We start from the raw sequence: 25,930 nt of genomic DNA on the forward strand, positions 1-25,930 counted from the left end.
GATAGAGATGTTCAAAATCTTGAGGAGGCTGGATAGAGTAGGTAGGGAGAAACTGTTCTCACTCGGAAAAGGATTGACGAGAGGGCACAGATATAATGCGATTCGCAAAAGAGGCAACGGTGATGTGAGAAAAAACTTCTTCACATAACGAGTGGTTGTGGTCTGGAGCACTGCCTCGAACTGTGGTGGAGGCAGGTTCAATCGAGGCATTCAAGAGGGCATTAGATGATTACTTGAATAGAAACAATATGTAGGGGTACGGCAAAAAGGCATGGGGATGTCACTAAGTCATGAAGCTCGTCTGGAGAGCCGGTGATTCTGGAGTTCCTTCCGCATGTATTCTTCAGCTTGTGAGTATACCTGCACTGTGGGTGTACCTGCACCATGTGTACTGCCGCGGGTTCAAGCTGGCTCACCACCACTTTCTCAAAGGGCAATTAGATTTGGGCAATAAATGCTGCCCGGAGAGCGACACGCATATCCCGTGAACAAAGGAATAAACTTTAAAAATGATTTAAATTATTCATTCAGTGCATAAAACCTTTCTAACATGGTTTTCGCAGAATCCATACAGCGCAGAAGAAGGCCAGTCAGTCCATCGAGTCTGCACCAGCCCTTGGAAAGAGCATCCTATCTCCATAACCCAGTAACCCCACCTAACCTCTTGGACACCAAGGGACAATTTAGCATGGCCAATCCACCTGATTTGCACATCTTTGGACTGTGGGAGGAAACCAGAGCACCCGGAGGAAACCCATGCAGACATAGGAGAAAGTGCAAACTCCACACAGACAGTGACCCAAGGCTGGAATTGAATCTAATGTGCAGGTTAGGTGGATAGGCCATGCTAAATTATCCCTTAATATCCAGGATAGGTTACAGGGATAGGTTCGGGGAGTGGGTTTAGGTAGGGTGCTCTTTCAGGCGGTCGGTGCAGACTCGAGAGGCTGAATGGCCTCCTTCTGCACTGTAGGAATTTTATGGACACAGAAAAAAAACACGTGGGTGCGATATGGAAGGAAAAAAGGCAAATCACCAACTTTGTATAAATCAACAATAGTTTACATTAGTCCTACATGAGTAACTGGCAAGTTATCCACGACCAAAGCTCCTGAGTATTCAGCCTTCTTTGCAGTGACAGGTGCCTTGTCATGGTGTCATTTTTATATGGTGAGACTCACATTTATTTTCAACAGGAAGGGAGGAGAGGTGGCCAGTTACAGCTTTGTTACTTGGGTACATTTGCTTTGGAATCATGGGCAAGTGCCATTATAGCAGAACACGGCCTGAAGAGTTTTGGTTTAGTTGGTATGATAGCTGACAGTTTAACTTCCTTCAATCTTCCACCCTTTTGCAGTAATGCAGATTGCTTGTATAATTAAATAACACTAAAATTGGGTTGGATTTGCACAGGTCTGCTAAAAGAATCCCACAAAATGTCACATTCTGCAATAGAATTGGAATATTTCAGTCTATGAGAAGTTTTATTTTCGAGGCGGGCAATATATACTTTGGTTAGGAGAGTAACCACTAACTACATTGGTTTTCAATCTAATTCGTTCCCTGATTCTCATCACAAAATCAAGCCATTACTGTTACGATAGAAAATAATAGTCAATGCGTGATTAAGTTAGTAATTAGAGGTTAGTAGGTTAAACACAAATCACTGGGAGCATATAAAGGAGAGTTTTATAGGGTTGAAATAAAGCTCTGCCTGGAAGAAGGAAACACCTGGGGCGAAATTCTCCCGAAACGGCGCGATGTCCGCCGACTGGCGCCCAAAACGGTGCCAATCAGACGGGCATCGCGCCGCCCCAAAGGTGCGGAATGCCCCACATCTTTGGGGGCCGAGCCCCAACATTGAGGGGCTAGGCCGACGCCGGAGGAATTTCCGCCCCGCCAGCTGGCGGAAACGGCCTTTGTTGCCCCGCCAGCTGGCGCAGAAATGACATCTCGGGGCAGCGCATGCGCGGGAGCGTCAGCGGCCGCTGACAGTTTCCCGCGCATGCGCAGTGGAGGGAGTCTCCACCATGGCGGAGGCGGAAGGGAAAGAGTGCCCCCACAGCACAGGCCCGCCCGCGGATCGGTGGGCCCCGATCGCGGGCCAGACCACAGTGGGGGCCAGATCGCCCCAGGACCCCAGAGCCCGCCCACGCCGCCTTGTCCCGCCGTTCAAAAGGTGGTTTAATCCATGCCGGCGGGACAGGCAATTTATGGGCCGAAGTCCCGCCGATCTGGGCCGGAGAATCCAGCGGGGGGGGCCCGCCAACCGGCGCGGCCCGATTCCCGCCCCTGCCGAATATCCGGTACCGGAGACTTCGGCAACCGGCGGGGGCGGGATTCACGGCAGCCCCCGGCGATTCTCCAACCCGGCGGGGGGTCGGAGAATGACGCCCCTGGTTTCTTATCATCCAGCCATTGGAGCTCTACAATGACGTCCATCACCGTCCGTCCCCCAGTTATGAAATCTCTTAATACTTGTATTTCTGCTTTGAGCTTGTTACCATCGAACTATATTGTCCGGCTGCCATTAATACTGATTTGATCAACAGCTGTTGATCGGTGAACTGATTGGCTGTGTATACCATTAACAGACAATCTTTAACCAAATTATTGGCAGTTGATGCGTACTGAAGTTAGTGGTGTCACTTGGCACCATGGCTTGGTTGGTAATAGGAAATACCTATTGAACAGAAGAGCGCAAGTTTGAATCTCAGGGGTGCCTCTGTCTGCTTGTCCAATGCCTGACTAAGTCAGGAGGAAGTTTTTGAAATGATGTGCAATAAGCACACTTATCCTTTATCACTGGTTTGGATGCGAGTGAAGCTGGCAAGGCTGGTATTTATTGCCCACTCCTAATAGTCCTTGAGAAGGTAGCAGTGGTGAGGCACCATCTTGAACCACTGCAGTCCGCGTGGTGCAGAAACACCCACACAGTTCAGTTAGTATTGTAGCTTCGATTTGGGTTCAATGACTACTAACTAATCCATTTGAAAAACAATTCTTCAACCACAATAGTTTGAGAATTACTGATTAGATCAAGCCTACCTACACAGTAACACATTATTATAACAATAATAATCTTTAATTGTCACAAGTAGGCTTACATTAACACTGCAATGAAGTTACTGTGAAAAGTCCTGAGTCACCACATTCCGGCACCTATTCGGGTACACAGAGCGAGATCTGAATGTCCAAATTACTTAACAGCGCGCCTTTCGGGACTAGTGGGAGGAATCCGGAGCACCCGGAGGAAACCCATGCAGCCACAGGGAGAACGTGCAAACTCCACAGACAGTGACCCAGCCGGGAATCGAACCTGGGACCCTGGTGCTGTGAAGCCACAGTGCTAACCACTGTGCTACCATGCTGACCTTCAACCAGAAATTCAAAGATGCTTTTCCTTTACCTTTCTGATCTCATGTTCCTCTGTGCATTCGTCATCAAGACTCTGCTGCACCGTTTGTAAGCTGAACAGCATCTGTTTCAGTGCTTCAACAGGTCCGTGGTGCTTTCCTCCAGAAATTCCTGATAAACCAGAAAGATTCCTCTACAACCAAAAAAAGGAACAAAGCACTGAGTGGAAAACCTCAAAGTAAAGAAAGCTTTATCTGCTCCGTAATTCTTTTTGGGACAGCTGGACAATATCTACTTTTGCCAGGAGAATTACCGCTACACCCGTTTTCAATCCAATTTGTTCCCTGATCATACGTGCATCGCCGGTCCCCCAGTTGTGTAATCTGCTTATACTCACATTCCTTCTTGCCCTCCATATTACCAGTAATCTATTTTGGAACATCCCAATATGTGAAAGTACTATTGTTACATATGCAATACCACAGCAAGTTTGCCCCTGCGAAGTTCCACAAAGCAGCAATGTGATAAATGACTAGTTCATATGATTTTATATTAGTTGTGGAATAAATATTGACCAGAATAAGGGAGTTGCTCAGCACTTTTCCAAATACTGCCAGAAGGTCATTTATATTTATCTGAACATGTAAATTGCCCCTCAGTTTAATGTTGCTTCCAAAAAGCAGCACTGTCTCTGACAATGTCGACACCATGGCATAATTTAAAATAGAGTATGCAGTCCTGCTATCCTTGACAACATCCACCCCTCAAGCACTATTACCAAAGCAGATGAAATGATCATTTAACTCATTTGTCGTTTATGCAACCTGGCTGTGTGCACATTGACTACATAATTGTTTAAAAGGCAACGTGATATGACTAAGGCAATCTGTTTCTGTGATAATGATTTAGGAATTAAAATTGGCCAGGTAACCAGGGGCAACACCTCTGCTCATCTTCAAAATAGTGTCATGGGAGATTTGCGTCTATCTAACAACGTAGCCCTGCTGCTGTACTGCACTGGAGTGTCAGTCTGGATCGTTGTGCTTGGGACTTGACTCTACAACTTTGACTTGGTGGAAGGAATGCTGGCATTTGGTTGTGAAGAATTTTGAAAAGTGCTGAGGGGGTTTACAAATTATATAAAGACAAGTTCTTTCCTTTCTCCATCCAGATTATTTATAGAAAAGGAGATTCCTGAGGAACGTCACTTTTGAGAAACTCCTTTCTGTTGCCATTTTGCTTTCTGTAATGTAGTCATGTATCATGGTGACATCATGCTTATTAATAATAATAATCTTTTTATTGTCACAAGTAGGCTTACATTAACACTGCAATGAAGTTACTGTGAAAGGCCCCGAGTCGCCACATTCCGGCGCCTGTTCGGGTACACAAGAGGGAGAATTCAGAATTCAGGATTGAACCCATGCTGCTGGCCTTGTTCTGCATCACAAACCAGCTGTCTAGCCCACCGAGCTAAACCAGCCTTTCCATTTACCACTATTTTTGAAGAATTCTTTAATGGAAAGGTTGGTGAATGGAACCTATCTGTCCTGATAACTACAAAACCGTAGTCATTTCATCTGTCTCAAACTCAAGTGTTTAACCAATAACGGAGAACGAGTAACTGAAACTTAAACTAAAATTTGAACTAAAATTTTAGGATTTACTCCAGTTGCCTTTGTGGAATTCCTTTAACTTTTTTTTAAAAATCAAGACTTATGGAGAGTTATAATCGCACTTAGCATATTTCCGGATCTTCAGGTGTAAAGCAACATCTCTTAGCTATTTAGCGACCTTAAGATTGGTTAACTTCTTAGTATAATTTCTCTTTCGATAATAATCTCCACTAACTAGACTCAGCTCCAATAATGGGGCGATACCTTGATCGGGGGGTGGTCGTTCACCTGTCTTTGTCTCGGCCACTGCTGGCGCCGAGAGGTCTGGCCCAGCATTCAATTGCTAATATGTTGCAATTGTTCCCGGGGATAGCCGATTAAACTGCAGATGTCTGGGTTGATGTGCTGCTAATGGTCGCAGGTATCGATCTGGGCCGACTTCCCCAGAGCCGAATACGCTATTCTGTCTGCAGCTGTCCGTTTGTGCCCTGTTGGCTGCTTTTCCCATCAGCCTTTTCGGTTAGCCATTTTATATCGGGTTTTGGCCAAATTAATCGGGAATCAGCCATTTTAGGTGGCTACAACATTTTTCCCCATACTGATCTACGGTTCTGTTTACCAAACCATACTTCTATTTATTCGGGACAGGATTCTTTTTGTCTCCCTAGGATTAGTTTTTTTCCCCAATAACCTGTCGCATCATTAATACATCTTTTGATTTTATTTTGTTACACTGAATCGATATCGCAGTCATTACTTTTCAAACATTATGCTACATTTAGGTTGCCAGTCTGCACCACTTCACCCAGAACAAATTCAAAGTAGTACTTTGGTTAGGTCACTGCCCCCTCGCCATATTTTTAATATTCTTAGAATCGCTACAGTGCAGGAGGAGGGCATTTGGCCCATCGAGTCTTCCACAGACCCCTCCAAAGAGAATTCTACCCAGAGTCATTCCCCCACCCTATCTCCGTACTGATCATGGCCAGTCCACCTAACCCGCACATCTTTGAACTGCAGGAGGAAACAGAAGCACCCGGAATAAACCCACGCAGGCACCGGGAGAAAGTACCAACTCCACACAGTCACCCAAGGTTGGAATTGAACCCGGGTCCCTGGCGCCGTGAGCCAGCAGTGCTAACCACTGTGCCACCATTCCGCCTTTTTCTTTTTGAAATGTAATCCAATTTCATTTCAAGTTACGTTATAACCACTACATCAATTGTCACGCTAACCCTGAAAAGCAAAATTCCCTCTTTTACATCTACCCCAGGAATAAACTCTTCCCCCCAGCCACTTTCCAATCATATTTTCAAACTACCAACTATTCTAGCCTTTGATCTTCCATTCACTACAATACCTCTGTGGCTGTTGATCTACTAACTCGCCATCTTCACCTTCAATGTTTCACATTTCTGTCATTGTTTTTCACATGGTACCTTTATTTTTGCTTCCTTACGTCCAAGGAGTACAAGTATGAGCGTACCTGGGGCAAAACAGACTTACACATTGTTGACATCTTCCGAGATCACCCTGAACCAAATCGATAGTGCAACCACCTATCTTAAACTCGACTCTCCCAATAACAGGCTCAGACTAAAATTAAACACTGTTTCCCCATGACTTTCCTTTGCTCATTAAGCGAAAACGCACCTGCTGTGGCCAGGAGATGACATTAGTTATTTATTTACCAAATCTTTCAATCTTTTCTCTAGTTTCTCACCTTCGCAATCTTTCCCATGTTCTCCATGTTTGTTTGGACAACGAGACCCATCTTCTGTTCCTGCAACACCATTCTTACTAAACATCTGAACGCCCGGCTCATACATACTGATGTAACAAATGATTTCCTCTCCTCGGGCACGGTCTCTTCCTTCAAAACTTCCAACAGCCCCTCTTCGAAAATAAGCACCTTCAACCCCGCTACCTATTCACTCTATGATATACAAGTTTGCATTATTTTCCAATCTTTAAGAATTTAAATAGGAGTAAACCAAATGGCCCCAAGCTTGCTCATCATTCAATATAACCATGGCTGATCGTCGATCTCAACTTCGTTCCCCTAGAGGTGGCACAGCGGCACAATGGTTAGCACCGCTGCCTCACAGCGCCGAGGACCCAGGTTCGCTCCCGGCCCAGGGTCACTCTTCGTGTGGAGTTTGCACTTTCTCTCTGTGTCTGCGTGGGTCTCATCCCCACAACCCAAAGATGTGCAGGGTAGGTGGATTGGCCACGCTAAATTGCCCCTTAATTGGAAAAAAAAATGTTTTTAAACTTTGCTCCACTTGTTTCTGAGATTAAAAATCTATCAACCCATGTTGCTAATACTGAACAATGGAACATATATAACTGTCTGGGGGAGATAATGCCTGGGATTCACAACCATCGGAATTAAGACATTTTTTTTCATATCAGTGCTGAATGATCAACTCCACACTGAGGGTTCATATTCGCCAGCCAGTGCTGGGGTGGATGTTTTCCCACCTCTATTTGTTTTAAAAGTCATATTTGGAATGAACTGAAACAGTGTTTGTTTGTTTCGCTGTCAGTGGGGGAGCATGAGCCCACGGCACAATTCAGGTCCTAATTTAACATTAATTGGCAATTTCACTCAGAGATCCAGCAGTCGGAGGAAATAGAAAAATGACAAACTGGTATGGTAGTACTCTTCTGATGTTGTGGCTCAGGGCACTTTTGGAGCAGAGGAGGTTTTATCCTCTATTTAACCATGATATTCTGGAGCTGGGCGTGCTTGACATCATGCCAAAGCAAGAAAGCATTCAACTCCCCAGAGTCGACATCCCCTATATCGATGAGCACAGCATAAACAAATATATATACACAAACAAAAACAAAATAAGATTATTCCACTCAGTTGAATGAGAAACAGTAACCAGTCTGACCTTCCCTCTACACTAACCTGATGGCCTGTATTTAAAAAGACCTGATGCGAGTTATCAATCAGAGCAGGGTTTGAAGCTTCAAAACAATCTTCTCCGTTGTTGCCCACAGGCACCGGTGATTTGCTAGATAGACAACAGGAAAAAGAGAGTTTCAGAGGAATTCAACACTCAATCCATCACTAAAGACCAGGGCCGGGATTCTCTGCCGGCATGATTCTCCGTTATGCCGGCGCCTGGGGGTTTCCCGACGGCATGGGGCTGCCCCACAACGGAGAATCCCGCCGGTCAGAAATGTGGCGCAGCGGGGTGGAGAATCCCGCCCCTGATCTCAGATGTTCCCCTTCCAAGGCACTGAATCCTGCTGACTTTGGGGTCCATGAGCGAGAGCAGCTCTCTCAAGATACGAGACACTGTGCAGCAAATTTCTGGCAGAAATTCAGCCCACCCTCACCGCATTCACACTTTCTGGCATGTGTCTGCATTCAGGGGTAACCATGTTGTCAAACACGAACAGAAAATGCTGGAAATACCCAACAGGTCTGGTAGCATCTGTGGTACGAGAAACAAGTGTTAATGTTTCAGGTCTGGGTCTGTGAACGACCATACATCAGATGCGGGAACAGTTAGAAATGTATAGAGCGAGTAAGTAAAAGGGGGAGAATGGGAATCAGAACAAAAGGGAAAGTCTGGGATGGGGTGGATGGCAAGGGAAGTTCAATGACAAAAGGTTTCATGGCTAGAGAGTGGTAAAGATAAGAGGTAAAACGATGTGAGTGGCAAGGTCCTGACTAGCCACTGTTTGAAAGCAAAGTCAAAGAAATGAGAGAGAAAGCAGAGATAAATACAAAGAGTCAAAAAAAATGAAACAAACTGGGGATAGAGTTACGATCCACAATTGTTGAACTCAATGTTGAGTCCAGAAAGCTGTAAAGTGCCCGGCTGAAAGATGAGCCAGGGTTGAATTTCAGTGGACCACTCAACAAGTCAAAGTCAGAAAGGTCAGCGTGGGAGCAGAGTGGAGTTTTAGGACGAGAGGCGATTGGAAGCTCACCGATGCAGACTGAACAGAGCGGTCTGGTTTCCTGCTCCAACCCTGAACTGGAAAGGTTTGTTGGCTTTGCTTCGAATTTCCTCCTTTCTCTCACCTTCACATGGTCCATCTATGACTCTTCCATTTCCCAAGTTAAGGAGAAAAGGGATCATTATCTGGAAATGAACATTTTTGCTGGGTAATGAGGGAAAGGCAGAGCAGTGGCATTAAGTAAACTGCCTTTGCAGAGGGCCAGCACAGATACAATGGGCTGAATGGCTTCCTTCTTTCCTGCAACCAGTCTAAGATTCACTATCTTTATATCTGGGGATAGCGCTGTCTACCAATATTGACTATAAGCCCACTGACTACCATAGTTACCTTGACTAAACTTCCTCACACCCTACTTCCTGCAAGGACTCTATTCCATTCTCCCAGTTTCTCTGCCTCCGTCACATCTGTTCAGACAGTACAATCTCCTATACTAGCATTTCCCATACCTGTCATCCTTTCTTCAAATGAGGATTTCCCCACACGATGGCTGTCAGGGCCCTTAACTATGTCCATACCAATTCGAAGACCTCTGTTCTCACTCCAACTCCTCCTTTGAAACCAAGATAAGATTGCCCTTGTTCTCACCTCCCACCCCTACAGCTTCCATATATAATAGATCATCCTCCTACATTTCCTCCACCTCCAGTGGTACCACAAAACACATCTTCCCCTGCCCTCTCCTCTCAGCACTCTGAAAGGATAATTTCACCTGCAACACCTTGGTCCATCTGTAATACACCCTCGCTTTTCTACCACACCCTGCCATGCAAGAGCAGGAGATGCAACATCTGCCTTTTTATCACCTCCTTTCTCACATTCCGAGTGAGAGGGGTAGTTGTAGACATTAGACATTACATTTCAATTATTTTAAAACAAAAAATAATTTTGATCATAGCCATTATTTACTGGAGAGATTAAAATCTTTAGTTTGGACTGAGCGACAAGCTGCCAATGGTAAGAAGACACCCCAAAGACACAATTAGCTGGGGCTAGTTCTCAGGGAGGAACTCCACAGGTGTCAGCTCTCAAGGCCTGGAATAACAATGTGAGATAGTCTACCATTTACTCTGATGCCAGGGTGTCTGGAGATATTGGAAGGGAGACGAGAATCACAGAGCAGTTTGTCTAGTGTAGCATCCATAACTCAAGAGGAGCCATTAAACAGCAGTGATTCCTGACAGGGAGGGTGATTGGTAGGCACAAGCCAGATAACAGACCACCGATATAAATAATTGTAAGACAACATATACGTGCCTTTGCACTGATTGGATATAATTATGTTAAGCATACACTTGTTGTAATTGATTAATTGCTCTCATATACTATGTGTGATGTAAACCTAGTCGATTGGCATGATTGGACATAGATAACTAGTAACAAATGATTGGTATATATTAATTTCTTGGAGCCGAATCGGAAGTAGATCTGTCTGTACAATCCTTGAATCAGGGCTCTCTGGCGTGCCAATGTGGAATTCCATTAGCCCGTGTTATAGCTCGCAATAAAGGCTTCATTTGCAACTCCAAGAGTCTTTGTCTGCATGAGCTAGAGTGAAGTAAACCATTGCCAAATAGCTGTATTATTTCCCCCTCAACACAAGGCCCCAAACATCCTTTCATGTGAAACAGCAACCTACCCTTTAATTTAGCATACCCATACTCGTTGCTCACTATGCGGTCTACTCTACAATGGGGTAAATAAATTCAAACCAAGTGTCTGCTTTGTGGAACACCTTGGTTCAGTCTGCTGACCTGAACCTGGGCTTCCTGCGCCTGTCATTTTAATTTGCCGCCTTGCTCCCACTCTGGGATTTGTTCTTGGCCTGCTGCAGTGTTCCAACGAAGCTCAGTCCAAGCACAAGGAACCTACCTAATCTTTTGATTGGGCATTTTACAGCCTTCTAGGCTCAACACTGAGCTCATCAATTAAAATCTATTACATTTCTAACTTTTCCCAGTTCTGATGAAAGGTCACAGACTCAAAATATTAACTCAGTTTCTCTCTCTAGATGCTGTAAAGATTTGTTTCTCCCCCCCCACCGCCTCCGAGATCGTCAGTATTCACGGTATTGTGTGTGATATTGGACATTTGTATTCTGTCCTTATGCGTAATTCCTGACTTCCATGTGGTTCACTATTTCAATTCACCCTCCTATTGCCACTTTAAACTTTCCACCTTTGACATCTGACAGAAAACTGAGCGAGAGAGTACAAAACATCAGGAATGATGGGCAAGATTTAATGCTACCCTGCCAATGGGTTTGAAGGCAGGGATGGCCACAATTGTCTCACCCTGCTGCAGCTGGCATTTAACTGGGGGTGGGAGAGGCCCACACCAAGCAGCCACCTGGCAGGTTTCCTTGAGTGGGCTGACAGCACTGATGGCAGGTCCTCCTTAATGAGCTGCATCTGATCAACAGAGGGCTCTCTGCCATGACCTCCCTCCCAGTCCTCCTAACAAGAGCCTGCCCGCTTGACACCTGGCCAGACTCCAAACACTTACCATTTCTGATCCATTGCCACACGCCTCCTTCTGGCCTACAGGGCTGGAGAGCTGCTGGTCTCTGATTGGCCAGAAGCTCTCAGAGACTGGTCAGCAGCAGAAATCCCACCACCAGCATATTAACAGTCAATTGGTTGATAAATGGCAGCAGGGCAGCCGGCCTTCCCCTCATGGGGAATCCGCAAACAGTATAATTCAGCCCAGCATCTCTTCAGCTTGCTGCAACTCAATTCTTTGATTTCTGCCTTCAATGTCATTTGGACAGGAGAAGCCCACTCAGCCCCTGTTCTGCCAGTGAAGTAGATCATGACTGATCTGTATCTCAACTTCAGAATGTACCTATTTCTCCATTTCCAGCCAGTTTGCTCCATTTGGATATATTCAGGCTACTTTTCTATTGGGATTTTTAAAAATATATACTTTTAGAGCTTGTGATGGTTTTTGTTTTTTAACCACCAGTTTCGCTCTCCTTCTTGCTTTACAAAAGATCTGCTTTCAGACAATTATATTTATTAACCTCAATGTTACAGTTATTTTGGATAGCTGAAGCATGACCATCACCTGTTTTCCCATCTCCTCATGCTTTGATCAGTCCCTTAAAGCAAGATATGCATGATGCAAAGATTGTGATCCTGTACAAATACAAGGGCATTCACAGAGACGGCTAAACCACGGTGACATTTCCCTGCTGAGGATCATGGGAAATGTATTTCCCCGTGTTGTCAATGTCAGCCTGCAGATCTTGATTGAACCTTTATATCCTGACTCCCAGTGTGGTTTCAGAACTGTATGATCTACAACGGACAGCTGCAAGAGAAATACCATGAATAAAGGAGACCAATATACCTTCAGCATTTTCACCAAGGCATTTGGCCATGTGATTAGAGGTTGTCTATTATGCTGCTGGAGAAAATTGGCCACTCAAAGTTTCTCAGTGTGACCTCCTCTTTCTATGACAATATGATGGATAAGGTCAGCTATAACTGGTAACATCAGACCCCTTTGAGATCTGCAGAGTGGGGTCATACTGATGTAGGAGGAGCGATTGAGTCGGTCAGGATTATATTCGCTGGAGTTCAGAAGAATGAGATGGGGATCTCATTGAAACCTATCAAATTCTAACAGGACTGGACAGGGTAGATGCAGGAAGGATGTTCCCAACTGTGGGGGAGTCCAGAATCAGGGGTCACAGTCTGAGGGTACGGGGTAAAGCATTCAGGACTGAGATGAGGAGAAATTTCTTTACCCATGGAGTGGTGAGTCTGTGGAATTCTCTACCACAGAAAGCAGTTAAGGTCAAAACATTGTATGTTTTCACGAAGGAGTTAGCGATAGCACTTGGGGCTAAAGGGATCAAAGGATTTGGGGGAAAGTAGGAACAGATTACAGAGTTGGATTATCAGCCATGATCATAATGAATGGTGAAGTTGTAGTTGTTTTTCTGCTGGCATGCCCAAAGTGAGTCGCACGTAAAGCAAGGGCACGTGAAGTGAGGCGTCTGCAGATTACATGCAATACTGACTGACCGCAAGAGCTCTGCGTCCAATCAAAGCGCCAGTATTTCTTCTGTTTTTACCATTTAAAGCTGATAGTTCTATTAATATCTTAATGATTAAGCATTTCCTGTAACTCATTCTGAAATATTCTGTGCGCATTAAATACATTCAATCTAATTCTTGGGGTCATGGTTAGTGAAAACGCCTGATTTCAATGTTGTGGCCCACTGAGATAAAGGAGGGCTTTCACGTGGCCCACCCACTGCCCCGGTTGCCCATCACATGTTCCATTCGATGATGCACGTCATATGAGGCTTTAAAAGTTTGTAAATTCTATAAAACAGTGAAGATCATCACGATACTTGAATATTGAATATTAGTTCCAACACAGGAGGCCAATATATAACATTACACATCATGACTATTACAGTTTTCACTACCATTGAATGTTTGTTGGTAGCTTCTGAAAGATTTTTAAAATTGGTCAACAAAACCTTTTCTCATCAGCAGATGGCTCTGCTGTACTGCACAACACATTTTTGAAAGCTTCCTCATAACACCAAGTACTGCCCACATTTTCATGCTTCTAAGAAAGTCTATAACATTTAAATACGCATTTGTACTGAACACAATGTGAAGAACTCAGCTCAAAGTTCAGTGACTCGTTACGGAGTCCTCATTCCATGTACTGTAATGATCATTAATATAGTAGTCCACCCACTACCACTGTGATAATATTACTGCAATTGTAACTTCAGCATGGAAACACTGTGCCTAATGAAGGTAACTAATCAAGGGTGGCTACTCCTTAAAGGGTGATACACCAACTCCTGTGCACTTGATATATGAATTGCAACTCTGAGGCATTACACTTTGGTAGGCACACCAAGGAGGCCACATTTTCTGCTTGGAAAAGAAGAATCTAAATGAGGTAGAAGGGAGTGAATTGAGGGATCTAGATTCACAAATCAGTAAAATTAGTGATGCAGGTTTATAAGACTATAAACAAAAAGCAAACTAAGCATTGGGATACATTTCTAGAGGGGATAATTCAAAAGCCAAGTTATGCTAATGTTATACAGATGCTAATGTTATACAGAACCTTGGTTAGATTGTACTTCGAGTACTGTGAAGCACATTACAGAAAGGACATAGAGACACTGGAGAAGGTACTAAAAAGATTCATAAAGATGACAGCAGAACTTGGAGAATGTATTTATCTGGAAAAGCAGAGCAGCCTGGAGCTCTTTCACTCTTGAAAGAAAAACTGAGCAGTGATCTGATAGAGATCTTTAAAATTATGAAAGGGTTTGGACAGGACAGATACACAAAAAGGTGTTTCCATTTGTGGAGAAGACAAGAAATAGAAGACAGTCATTAATAAATCTAGCAGAAAATTCAGGAGAAAATGCTACATACCAGCTGTGTGGTTAGAATGTGGAACTTGCTACTCCATGGACCAGTTGAGGGAAGCATAAACACATTTAAAGGGACTTCCAGTGGCGGCCTTGGTGCGAGTGGTCGCACATTTGGCAGCTCCTGCTCGAGGCGTTTTTTTTGTCCTTTTCCCCAGTTGCCGGGTGGATGTTTTGGAGGTCGGTGGATGGATCCACGGACCAGAAGTGGGTCTGGAAGAAAGGAGCTGCAGGAGCTAGAAACTCTTCGTGCAAAACAGGGGAAGATGGCGGAGGGTAAATTGTTGGCCCTACCAGCCCAATGGTCGACGGAGCAGTTGGTTGACTTTCTCAACGAAAGGTGTCAACCAACAGAGGAGAGGGAGGCTCAGGAGGACCTGGCGAAGGTGGCAGACCTGCTGAAAGCAGGTATCGACCATGTGGAGCTGAGGCTGGAGACCCAGAGCCAGACGATCTAGAAAGTGGAGGAGGCAGTGAGGGAACACGAGGAGCAGCTTACCTCGTTGGCGACCGAAGTTGGGATGCTGAGGGAGACTCAGAAGCGGCTCAAGGAGAAAGTGGAGGATTTGGAGAACCGCGCCCGGAGGCAAAATCTGAGGATAGTGGGGATGCCGGAGGGCATCGAGGGAGCGAACGCAGGATCTTATGTGGCCACGGTGGTGGTGAAAGGGCGGCACGTGGCACAGTGGTTAGTACTGGGACTGCAGCGCTGAGGACCTGGGTTCGAATCCCGGCCCTGCGTCACCATCTGTGTGGAGTTTGCACATTTTCCCTGTGTCTGTGTGGGTTTCACCCCACAACCCAAAGATGTGCAGGTTAGGTGGACTGGCCATGCTAAATTGCCCCTTAATTGGAAATAAATAAATAACTGGGTACTCTCAATATTTAAAAAAAAACAAGATGGTGGAGTAGCTACTGGGGGACGAGAGCTTCGACTTACCCTGGAAGTCGATTGGATGCATAGGGCACGTATGAGGAAGCCGCAGGCGAACGAGGCGCGGAGGGCAACAGTGGTGAGCCACACTGGCTTCTGGACAGAAGAGAAGATCTTGTGGTGGGCCAGGCAGACAAGGAGATGTACCTGGGAAGGTAACGAGCTTCGGGTATATCAGGACCTGGACGTGGAACTGGCAAAGAGCGGAGCCGGATTCAACCGGGTCAAGGCTGCCCTCTTTAAGAAGGGGGTGAAGTTTGGGATGCTATACCCGGCCCGCCTTTGGGTGACCCATAACGGCCGTGAATATTATATTTGGATCGCCGGAGGAGCCAATGAAGTTCTTGAGAGACAATGAACTGGCAGGAGAGGGAGGACAGTGAACTTTGGAGGGAATGTGAGGTGGTGTTGGTTCTCCGCTTTTGATGTATTGTGCTGTTTCTTTGTGTTTAGGGTGATGGCTAGGGGAGAATTTATTTTAGGGGCTGGTTAGCTTTTTCATGGGGTTCTTTGGTGGGAGGCCGAAGGACAGTGAAGGGCGAGTGCACCTATTTTTCTTCTTAACAGTGTTATTGTTTCTTCCACCATGATGGAGTGCGAGCGTGGGAGAGGGGAATCAGTGGGGGGTATTTTTATCATTCTTTCAAAAAGAAATTGGGGTGCCCGAGAGCCCCCCCCCCCCCCGCCAGAATGATGTTGTGGGGTCCGCCCCTTCCCCTACACCCCCCCCCTCAGAATGTCTAAAAATGACCCATCACTTAAATTTATCAATAGGGTAAAAGAGAAACTGTGTTGAACTTACAATGTAACAGGCGGATTGTCCCAGGATCGATCAGCTTCCAGCACCTCTTCAGTACCAGGACTGCCAAGGTTCTGTTCTGGACTAGTCATGTGCTGCGAAAGTGTCTCAAGAGCATGTTCTGCCTTCTGGATTAGTAAATCTATGTGGTCATCTAAACAGGAGAGGAGAGGAGGAGATTCTATGAGGCAACTCTGTATTTCAGAAGTTGCATTCTAGTACTATCCAGAACAACTATATTGTAGCAATAACAAAATAAATAGGAAGAGTAGGCCATATTGCCTTTGAGCCTACTCCACCATTCAGTAAGATCATGGCCTGGCAGAAATGGACCATGAACACGTTGAACATGGTGGAGTTTGATTTACTTTGGCCACATCATTGGTAAGAAGGGTAATGCGCTCTTAATAAGGAGACCAATTTCTGGAGGTGAACTAAGGCATTACCTTAATCCACTTCCCTACTCCATATTGATACTTGCACAGAAAATAAACTGTAATGACCTCCAATTGGCATTATTGGTTGGCCAATTGGAGTATGAGCTCCCTCAATGATAGCTCATTGAGGGGGCCCATATAAGCACCTGTGTAGGCTTTGTGAGGCAGTCTTAAGTTGACTGGGATGCTAGCAGCACTGTTTGGAGCTGCTCTTGTATATAAGTTATTGCAAATAAATACTGGTGTGGTGACGGAACCCTTGCCTCCTGTGGATTATTACATAAACTGAATGACAAGTGTGGTTGGGAGGAAAGAGAGAGAGAGGACCTTGATTTTGAGATTCATTCTGCAACATTACATAAAATTGTATAGAATCTACAACACAAGGGACAGGCCATTTGACTCAACTGCTCTGTGCTGGTGTTTATGCTGCAAGTAAACTTTCTCCCATTCCTTTCTACTTTTCGAAGTCTTACAACACCAGGTTAAAGTCCAACAGGTTTGTTTCGATGTCACTAGCTTTCGGAGCGCTGCTCCTTCCTCAGGTGAATGAAGAGGTCTGTTCCAGAAACACATATATAGACAAATTCAAAGATGCCAAACAATGCTAGGAATGCGACCATTAGCAGGTGATTAAATCCTTACAGATCCAGAGATGGGGTAACCCCAGGTTAAAGAGGTGTGAATTGTATCAAGCCAGGACAGTTGGTAGGATTTCGCAGGCCAGATGGTGGGGGATGAATGTAATGTGACATGAATCCCAGGTCCCGGTTGAGGCCGCACTCATGTGTGCGGAACTTGGCTATAAGTTTCTGTTTGGCGATTCTGCGTTGTCGTGGGTCCTGAAGGCCGCCTTGGAGAACGCTTACCCGGAGCTCAGAGGCTGAATGCCCTTGACTGCTGAAGTGTTCCCCGACTGGAAGGGAACATTCCTGCCTGGTGATTGTTGCGCGATGTCCGTTCATTCGTTGTCGCAGCGTCTGCATGGTCTCGCCAATGTACCACGCTTCGGGACATCCTTTCCTGCAGCGTATGAGGTAGACAACGTTGGCCGAGTCGCACGAGTATGTACCGCGTACCTGGTGGGTGGTGTTCTCACGTGTAATAGTGGTATCCATGTCGATGATCTGGCACATCTTGCAGAGATTGCCATGACAGGGTTGTGTGCTGTCGTGGTCACTGTTCTGAAGACTGGGTAGTTTGCTGCAAACAATGGTTCGTTTGAGGTTGCGCGGTTGTTTGAAGGCAAGTAGTGGGGGTGTGGGGATGACCTTGGCAAGATGTTCATCGTCATCAATGACGTGTTGAAGGCTGTGAAGAAGATGACGTAGTTTCTCCGCTCCGGGGAAGTACTGGACGACGAAGGGTATTCTGTCGGTTGTGTCCCATGTTTGTCTTCTGAGGAGGTTGGTCCGGTTTTTCGCTGTGGCGCGTTGGAACTGTCATTCGATGAGTCGAGTGCCATATCCCGTTCGTACGAGGGCATCTTTCAACGTCTGTAGATGTCTGTTACGCTCCTCCTCGTCTGAGCAGATCCTGTGTATACGGAGCGCTTGTCCATAGGGGATGGCTTCTTTAATGTGTTTAGGGTGGAAGCTGGAGAAGTGGAGCATCATGAGGTTATCCGTGGGTTTGCGGTAAAGCGAAGTGCTGAGGTGACCGTCCTTGATGGACGCATCCCCCACCATCTGGCCTGCGAAATCCTACCAACTGTCCTGGCTTGATGTAATTCACACCTCTTTAACCTGGGGTTACCCCATCTCTGGATCTGTAAGGATTTAATCACCTGCTAATGGTCGCATTCCTAGCATTGTTTGGCATCTTTGAATTTGTCTATATATGTGTTTCTGGAACAGACCTCTTCATTCACCTGAGGAAGGAGCAGCGCTCCAAAAGCTAGTGACATCGAAACAAACCTGTTGGACTTTAACCTGGTGTTGTAAGACTTCGTACTGTGCTCACCCCAGTCCAACGCCGGCATCTCCACATCATTTCTACTTTTCATCCACACGTATCAGATTAACCTTCCATTCCTTTCTCCCCTGTACACTTATCAAGTATGCCTTTAAATGTGCTTTTTTAAAATACTTTTTATTAAGGCATTTATAAATATATGCATAAAACACAATCCAAGCCCAAGAAAAAGAGAACAAACAGGAAAACATGTAGCCGATAAATCATATAGCCCACCCTCCCTGCCTCCCCCATTTTTACCCCCGATAAACCACCCCACCCCCTCTCCCCGACTGCTGACGTCTTAACTATCTTTGAAGGAGTCAATAAATGGCTTCCACCTCCGGACAAACCTCCCCACAGACCCACTCAGAGCGAACTTAATCTTTTCCAGCTTTAGGAATTCCGCGAGGTCACTCACCCACACCCCCAGTTTCGGCGGCCTCGAGTCCCTCCATTCCAACAAGATATGTCCCGGAGGCTACCAGGGAGGCAAAGGCCAAAAGGTCGGCCTCTCCCACCCTCTGACACTCCAAAAATCTCCACATTTGGACTCACCTTCAGCACCTCAGACATAATGTCAGCAAACCCCCTCCAGAATCCCTCCAGTTTCTGACAAGCCCAGAACATCTGGACATGGTTTGCGGCCGCCTCCCCCCCCCCCCCCGTACAATGCCCACCCCTATCCTGTACCCCTTCAAAGAACCTTCTCATTCTGACCACCGTCATACCCGCTATGGACTACTTTAAATTGAATGAGGCTAAGCCTCGCACACAAAAATGATGCGTTCACTCTCCTCAGAGCCTCCTTCCATAACGCAGCCTCCATCACCCCCACTCCTCCCCCAGCTCTTTCTCCCACTTCCGCTTAACCTCTCCAATTGGGGCACTCTCCCAGTCCATCAATTCCTTATAAATCTCCAACCCTACCTTCGCCAACCCCGGTTTTCGACACCACCTTGTCCAGCAGTCCCAGGGGCGCCAGGTCAGGAAAGGACGACATCTGCTTCCTAACATAATCCCTGTAAGTACCGAAGCAACAACAAGTACCCTTCATCCACCTTCTTCCCACAACCTATCTTATGAAACAAATATAGGTAGGAAAATAAGTTGTGAAGAGTACATAAGGAGTCTGCAAATGGATTCCTGGTACACGATGGCCTCCTTCTGCACTGTAAATTCTATGATTATCAATGATAAATCACAAAAGGTTAAGTACGCAGGTAAAGCAAGTGATTAGGATGGCAAATGGAATGTTGTCATTTATTGCAAGGAGAATGAATATAAAAATAATTATATTTTGTTAGACTTGTAGAGGGCCTTGGTGAGACCTCATGTGGGGTACTGTGTAGAGTTTTGGTCTCCTTATTTAAGAAGGGATTGAAGTACATCAATGCAATTCAGCGATGTTCACTTGACAATACCTGGGATGGGGGTGGGAGAGAGAGAGAGAAAGAGAGAGAGAGAGGGGTTGAGAGGTGGTCTTATTGAAAGAGGGGATTTGATAGGGTGGCTGCTGAAAGGATCTTTCCTTGTGTGGGAGAGGATAAAACCAGGGGACACAGTTTAAAGATAAGGAGTCTTCCATTTAAGGTGGAGATTTAAGGTGAAGAAACCTTTTCTCTCAAGTGTGTTGAATCTTTGGTATTCTCTTCCTTAAAGAGTGGTGGAGGCAGGGTCATTGAATATCTTTAAACCAGAGATATCTGATTAATTTCACTCCCCCCCCCCCCCCCCCCCCCACCCCATCCCAAAAACATAAAGAATAGAGAGAACTTCGCTTAACCTTTTCTCTTTATAGAAGCTGAGTGTCTTTCAATATTTTTTATTTCCAGTAGCTTTGGTTTTCCCTTTGCATTTTACCCATTCAGGGAATGTCTTCAATCTACAGGTCCATTACATACGAGGCTACAGATAAATAAAAAGAACCCAAACTAAGTCCAAACTCCCATCAGTCAGTCCTAACAACCATTAAGGAAAAATATTTTGCGACCACATTTATGGGACAGTACTATTTTCTTTCTCCTTCTGGTCCCTGGAGTAGGAACGAATGGGTCTTTTTCGAAGTGGAGGCAGTGACGAGTGAGGTTCCGCCGTGATCAGTACTTAGGCCCCAGCCATTCACAATACACATCGATGACTTGTTTTTGAGGGAACCAAAAGTAATATTTGAACGTTTGCTGACTACATAAAACTTGAAGGGAATGAGAGTGGCGAGGAGGATGTTAAGAGGCTTCAAGGCGAGTTAAGCAAGTTGAGTGAGTGGGCAAATACAGGTGGAAGTGTAACATGGATAAACGGGAGGTTATCTACTTTGGATGGAGAAACAGAATGGCAGTTATTTAAATGGTGATAATTTGGAAAATGTTGACGCACAAAGGGACCTGGATGTCCTAGTACACCAGCCACTGAAAGCAAGTATGCAGAGACAACAAGAAGTTAAGAAGGCAACTGGTATGTTGGCCTTCATTGCAAAAGGAGCAGAATAGAGGAGCAAGGTTGTTTTACTGCTGCTGTACACTTGGAGCAGTGTGCGCAATTTTACTCTCTTTATCCAAGAAAGGATGTACTTGCCGTAGAGGGAGTGCAACAAAGGTTCACAACTGATTCCTGGGTTGGCAGGATTGTCATACCAAGGAAGATTAGATCGTCTGAACCTGGATTCAATGGAATTTAGAAGAATGAGAGGGGATCTCATTGAAATATATATAATTCTGACAGGGCTGGACAGACTGGCCGCAGGGATGCGGTTTCCTCTGGCTGGGTGGTCTAGCACAAGGAGGAAGAGTCTCAGGATACGAGGCACGCAAAATGGACTGAGAGGGGAAATTTCTTTACTCAGAATGGTGAACCTATGGAATTCGCTACCACAAAAGGCTGTGGAGCCCAAGTCACAGAATATATTTCAGAAGGAAATAGATAGATGTAAAAGGTGTGGGGGAAGCAGCATTACTGATTAAGGAGAATATTATAGCCGGACTATGGGAGGACACCTTGGAGGGCTAATTCAATGAGGCAATATGGGTAGAGCTCAGGAACAGGAAGGGAGCAATCACAAAGTTGGGCGTCTAGTACAGGCCCCCCCAACCGCCAGCGAGAGATAGAGGAGCAGATAGGTAGAGAGATTTTGGATAGGTGCAAAAGGAACAGGGCTGTTGTGATAGGGGATTTTAATTTCCCCGATATTGACTGGGACTCTCTTAGTGCAAGGGGTTTGGATGGGGCAAAGTTTGTAGGGTGTATGCAGGAAGCCTTCTTGGTGCAACATGTAGATAGTCCAACTAGGGAAGGGGCAGTACTGGATCTGGTATTGGGGAATTAGCCTGGACAGGAGGTTGAGGTTTCAGTAGGGGAACATTTTGGGAGTAGTGACCACAATTCCGTAAGTTTTAGGGTACTTTTTAAGGAAGTGACAAAGATGATTGATGAGAGGAAGGCGGTGGATGTTGTTGTACAGGGATCTGTGCTGGGGCTTCTGTTGTTTTGGTGTACATAAACGATATGGAGGAAAATGCAGCCGGTCTGATTAGTAAGTTTGCGGATGACACCATGGTTGGTGGAGTGGCAGATAGTGTTGAGGATTGTAAGAAGATACGGCAGGACATAGATAGGTTGGAGACTTGGGCAGAGAAATGGCAAATGGAGTTTAACCTGGAGAAATGTGAGGTAATGCATTTTTGGTAGGTCTAACAGAGGGGAAATATATCGTAAATGGCAAAATTCTTAGGAATATAAAATGTCAGAAAGATCTGGGCATGCAGATCCACACTTGAAGGTCGCAACACAAGTGGACAAGGTAGTCAATAAAGCATACAAAATGCTTGCCTTCATTGGACGGGCATAGAGTATAAAAACTGGTAAGTCATGCTACAGTTGTATAGAATCTTGGTAAGGCTGCACTTGGAATATTGTGCACAATTCTGGTTGCCACACTACCAGGTGGACGTGGAGGCTTTGGAGAGAGCGCAGAGGAGGTTTACTGGGAAATTGCCCGGTCTGCAGAGTGTTAGCTATGTGGAGAGGCTGAATAGACTCAGACTGATGGAGGTTGAGGAATGACCCGATAGAGGTCTACAAGATTATGAGGGGCATGGATAGAGGGGATGGGTAGGCACTTTTTCCCAGGGTGGAGGGGTCAGTCACCAGGGGGCATAGGTTTAAGGTCCGTCGGGCAAAGTTTAGAGGAGATGTGCGAGGCAGGTTTTTTTTTTTTTTTTTTTTTACACAGAAGGTGGTAAGTGCCAGGAACGCGTTGCCAGGGGAGATTTGGAAGCAGATACATTAATGGCGTTCAAAAGGCATCGCGACAAATGCATAGCTAGGATGGGTATAGAGGGATAGGCCACTAGGAAGTGCTGAGGGTTTTGGCCAAGGGTGGTATTATAACGGTACAGGCTTAGAGGGCCGAAGGGCCTGTTCCTGAGCTGTATTGCTCTTTGTACACAAGATAGGGTACAAAGTGATTTGCAATGTTGAGAGAACTGTAGAATTTTAGCTATTAGGAATCATTGGATAGGCTGGAATTACTTTAGAACAAAGGAGACTGAGGGAATATTTAATTGAGACGTATAAGGTCAAGTGGAGATGAAGGTCCCATTTCTTTTAGCAGGTGCCAATAACCAGGTGACATAGATTTAAAGTGATTGTCAAAAGGATTTGAGAGGAATTGAGGAGAAATTACTTTCATCTAGGAGGGTAATGAGTTGTCTGGAACTCAATTTCTGAAAGAGTGAGAGAGACAGAAACTCTCTTCACATTAGAGAACAATTTGGATATGCCCTTTAAACTTTATAACCTACCGTGCTCTGGACCAAGACCTGGAAAGAGGGATTAGGCTGAATCTCTTTATGCTGTAAATATTCTGTTTCTATGCCATGTTTCAAAACACCAAAAGGTTACGGTCAAAATGCTAAAGTGAATGGAATTTTGTATTCCATCAAGACACACTGATGTGATGGTAAGGCTGGAGATATTGTTTTACCACTTTTGCAAACCAATCTCAGTTTACATAAATTAATTCAGCGGTGAGTTCCTATATTGACCTTTGTTTCCATGCCATAGCTTACCATACCTCTGAATGGTTTATTGCGATGAGAATCTTCCACTTCTTCAGTATTACAGTGGGCAAACCGAGTGGTATGCGGAGGTGTTCTTCTTAAAGTGCCACTAAAGCCAAGCTCTGTATGTTTATGAACTGCTGGGTCCCTCTCTAAATAATTGCCAAAGTGCTTATGTCTTGGTACATATCGAGCAGAGCTGGAGTATAGTCGGGAGCCTGGGAGCTCAGTCTTGGATCGAGTTGATAACAGATACTCCCTTTCATTCAATGCTTCCTGATCACACGAATCAGAGTCCAGGTCACAGTCTTGAAGCCAGCCAGGGTATTTCAGTTCAGGAATGCTAGTTATCCCAGAGACATCAAGCTCTGCTTTTTGGCTGGTTAACCATCTGGGATAATTATGCTGAGGAATGGAGTCATGCCTTTGCTTTCCAAACCTGCAGTCATTCAGAGGAAGGGATGGCAAAATGGAGTGAGTCATGTACTTATCTCTCTCTCGTTGCACCGTTCCTAGATGTGAAAATCGAGATTGTTTGAGGCCAGCAGTTTGGTTTAGTGGACGATATCCAACTTTCCCACAAAGCAGTGCAAAGCTGTCATCTCTCTTGTGATGCCAATCCTCAGAATATCCCGGAGAGATCTTTGGAGCAAATTTTGTAAACGTGTACGAACAGCTATGGTTGAAGTGGCTTCCCAAATGCTGTTGAGTCTGTGTCTGCAGTACTGAGGCTCGTGTCAATGGTAAAGAACCATCTGGCGGCATACCCAGGAGGTCATCAGTGGTGAGGCTCGCAAGATCCGGATCACTGGCTATCCGTCTCCTCAAAGGCCGGCTAGGCAAACACAAATCCCTGAAGGAATGTCGATCGCTGAAAACTACAAGACAAATTAGAAACTTAACAACAATTGTATTTTTTCCCCTCAGTAGACAAATATAATGTTCAGTTTGGTGCTAAGTCATACAAAACAGAATGGGGCAGGTAGGATCGCCAGTCTGTATCGAGTTAGCTGATGGTGGCACACGCAGTGAAATGGGCAAATTTGGTGTCGGGGAGGGGGATTGCGACGTGGCAGGCTTGGAGGCTGAGCGGAAAGGGAGCCCAACTTGGATGGGCCCAGTTCAGTGCGGGATTAAGTGAGACAGAACTAGTGGAAAATGATGGCTGTGGAGGGGAATGAAGATGCAAGTCTCTGGTAAGAGTCCTGATCCGGAAGGTCCAGGGGCTAAATGGGCCGGTCAAGAGGTCCTGGGTTTTTGCACACCTGAGGGGTTTGAGAGCAAAGGTGATTTTTCTGCAGGAGACACAGCTTCAGGTGAAGGATCAAGTGAGGTTGAGGTCGGGATGGGTGAGGCAAGTATTTCACTCAGGGTTTGATTCAAAGTTATGGGGAGTGGTCATTTTGTTGAACAAGGAGGACGGAGTACTCCTCCTTCTCGCACATGTAATAAGGTGTATTCTACAATTGATTTCTTTTGTGGTGAGTTGTGCGATGGGGGTTGTGGGGGCAGAGTATGCGGGAATTGTGATTTCGGATCATGCGCCTTATTGGCTGGAGGTGAGACACGAGGCTTGGCTTGGGGCAGGTGCAGAGGCCGGGTTGGAGGTTAGACTAGGATCTCTTGGTGGATAAGGCATTTTGTGAAAATGGTGAGACTGCCGATTGGGAATTATGTGGAGCTTAATCAGGATGGGCAGGTGCCGGCGGCCACGTTCTGGGAGCAATTTTTTATTTTTTTAAATTATAAATTTAGAGTACCCAATTCATTTTTTTCCAATTAAGGGGCCATTTAGCATGGCCAATCCACCTAGCTTGCACATCTTTTGGGTTGTGGGGGCGAAACCCATGCAAACACGGGGAGAATGTGCAAACTTCACACGGACAGTGACCCAGAGCCGGGATCGAACCTGGGACCTCAGTGCAGTGAGGCCGCAGAGCTAACTTACTGCGCCACCATGCTGCCCTGTTCTGGGAGGCATTGAAGGTGATGGTTGTAGTGGAGATTATCTTGTTCAAGCTCACAAGGAGAGGAGGAGGAAGGAGGAGCACGGACAGCTGAGGTGGATAGGAGATACTCGGGAGGGGTCCCCACTAAGGAGATTTTGGCGGAGAGGAAGGTGTTGCAGGGGCAGTTTGATCGGTTGACCACGGGCAAAGTGATGGGGCAGCTGCATGGGCGAGGTGGGTGCAGCATGAGTACAGAGAGAAGGCGAGGCGCATGTTGGCCCAACAGCTGCAGCAGCAGACGGTGTTGAGGGAAATTCTACGGGTGCGGGCAGAGAATGGGGAGGTGGTGTCAGAGCCAGGGAGGATAAATGGAGGTGTTCAGGGTGTATTATGAGAGTTTGTACAAGGACGAGCCGGGCAGAGAGGAG

The 25,930-nt window shown here is 45.7% G+C and overlaps 1 protein-coding gene across 6 annotated transcripts in view; it reads right to left on the minus strand.

Moving 5' to 3' along the window:
• The window catches only part of c3h18orf54 (chromosome 3 C18orf54 homolog), a 62,716-nt gene that overhangs the window by 24,866 nt on the left and 11,920 nt on the right, over positions 1-25,930 (minus strand). For all 6 annotated transcript variants that reach the window (XM_072497402.1, XM_072497400.1, XM_072497404.1 and 3 more), the window contains 4 exons: positions 23,568-24,431; positions 16,110-16,260; positions 7,894-7,999; positions 3,410-3,550 (listed from right to left, as the gene is read on the minus strand). In XM_072497402.1, coding sequence (XP_072353503.1) covers positions 3,410-3,550; positions 7,894-7,999; positions 16,110-16,260; positions 23,568-24,431 — 1,262 coding nt within the window. The remainder of the gene's footprint in view (positions 1-3,409; positions 3,551-7,893; positions 8,000-16,109; positions 16,261-23,567; positions 24,432-25,930) is intronic.

Source organism: Scyliorhinus torazame, chromosome 3 (genome assembly GCF_047496885.1).
Source record: "Scyliorhinus torazame isolate Kashiwa2021f chromosome 3, sScyTor2.1, whole genome shotgun sequence".
NCBI classification, from domain to species: domain Eukaryota; kingdom Metazoa; phylum Chordata; class Chondrichthyes; order Carcharhiniformes; family Scyliorhinidae; genus Scyliorhinus; species Scyliorhinus torazame.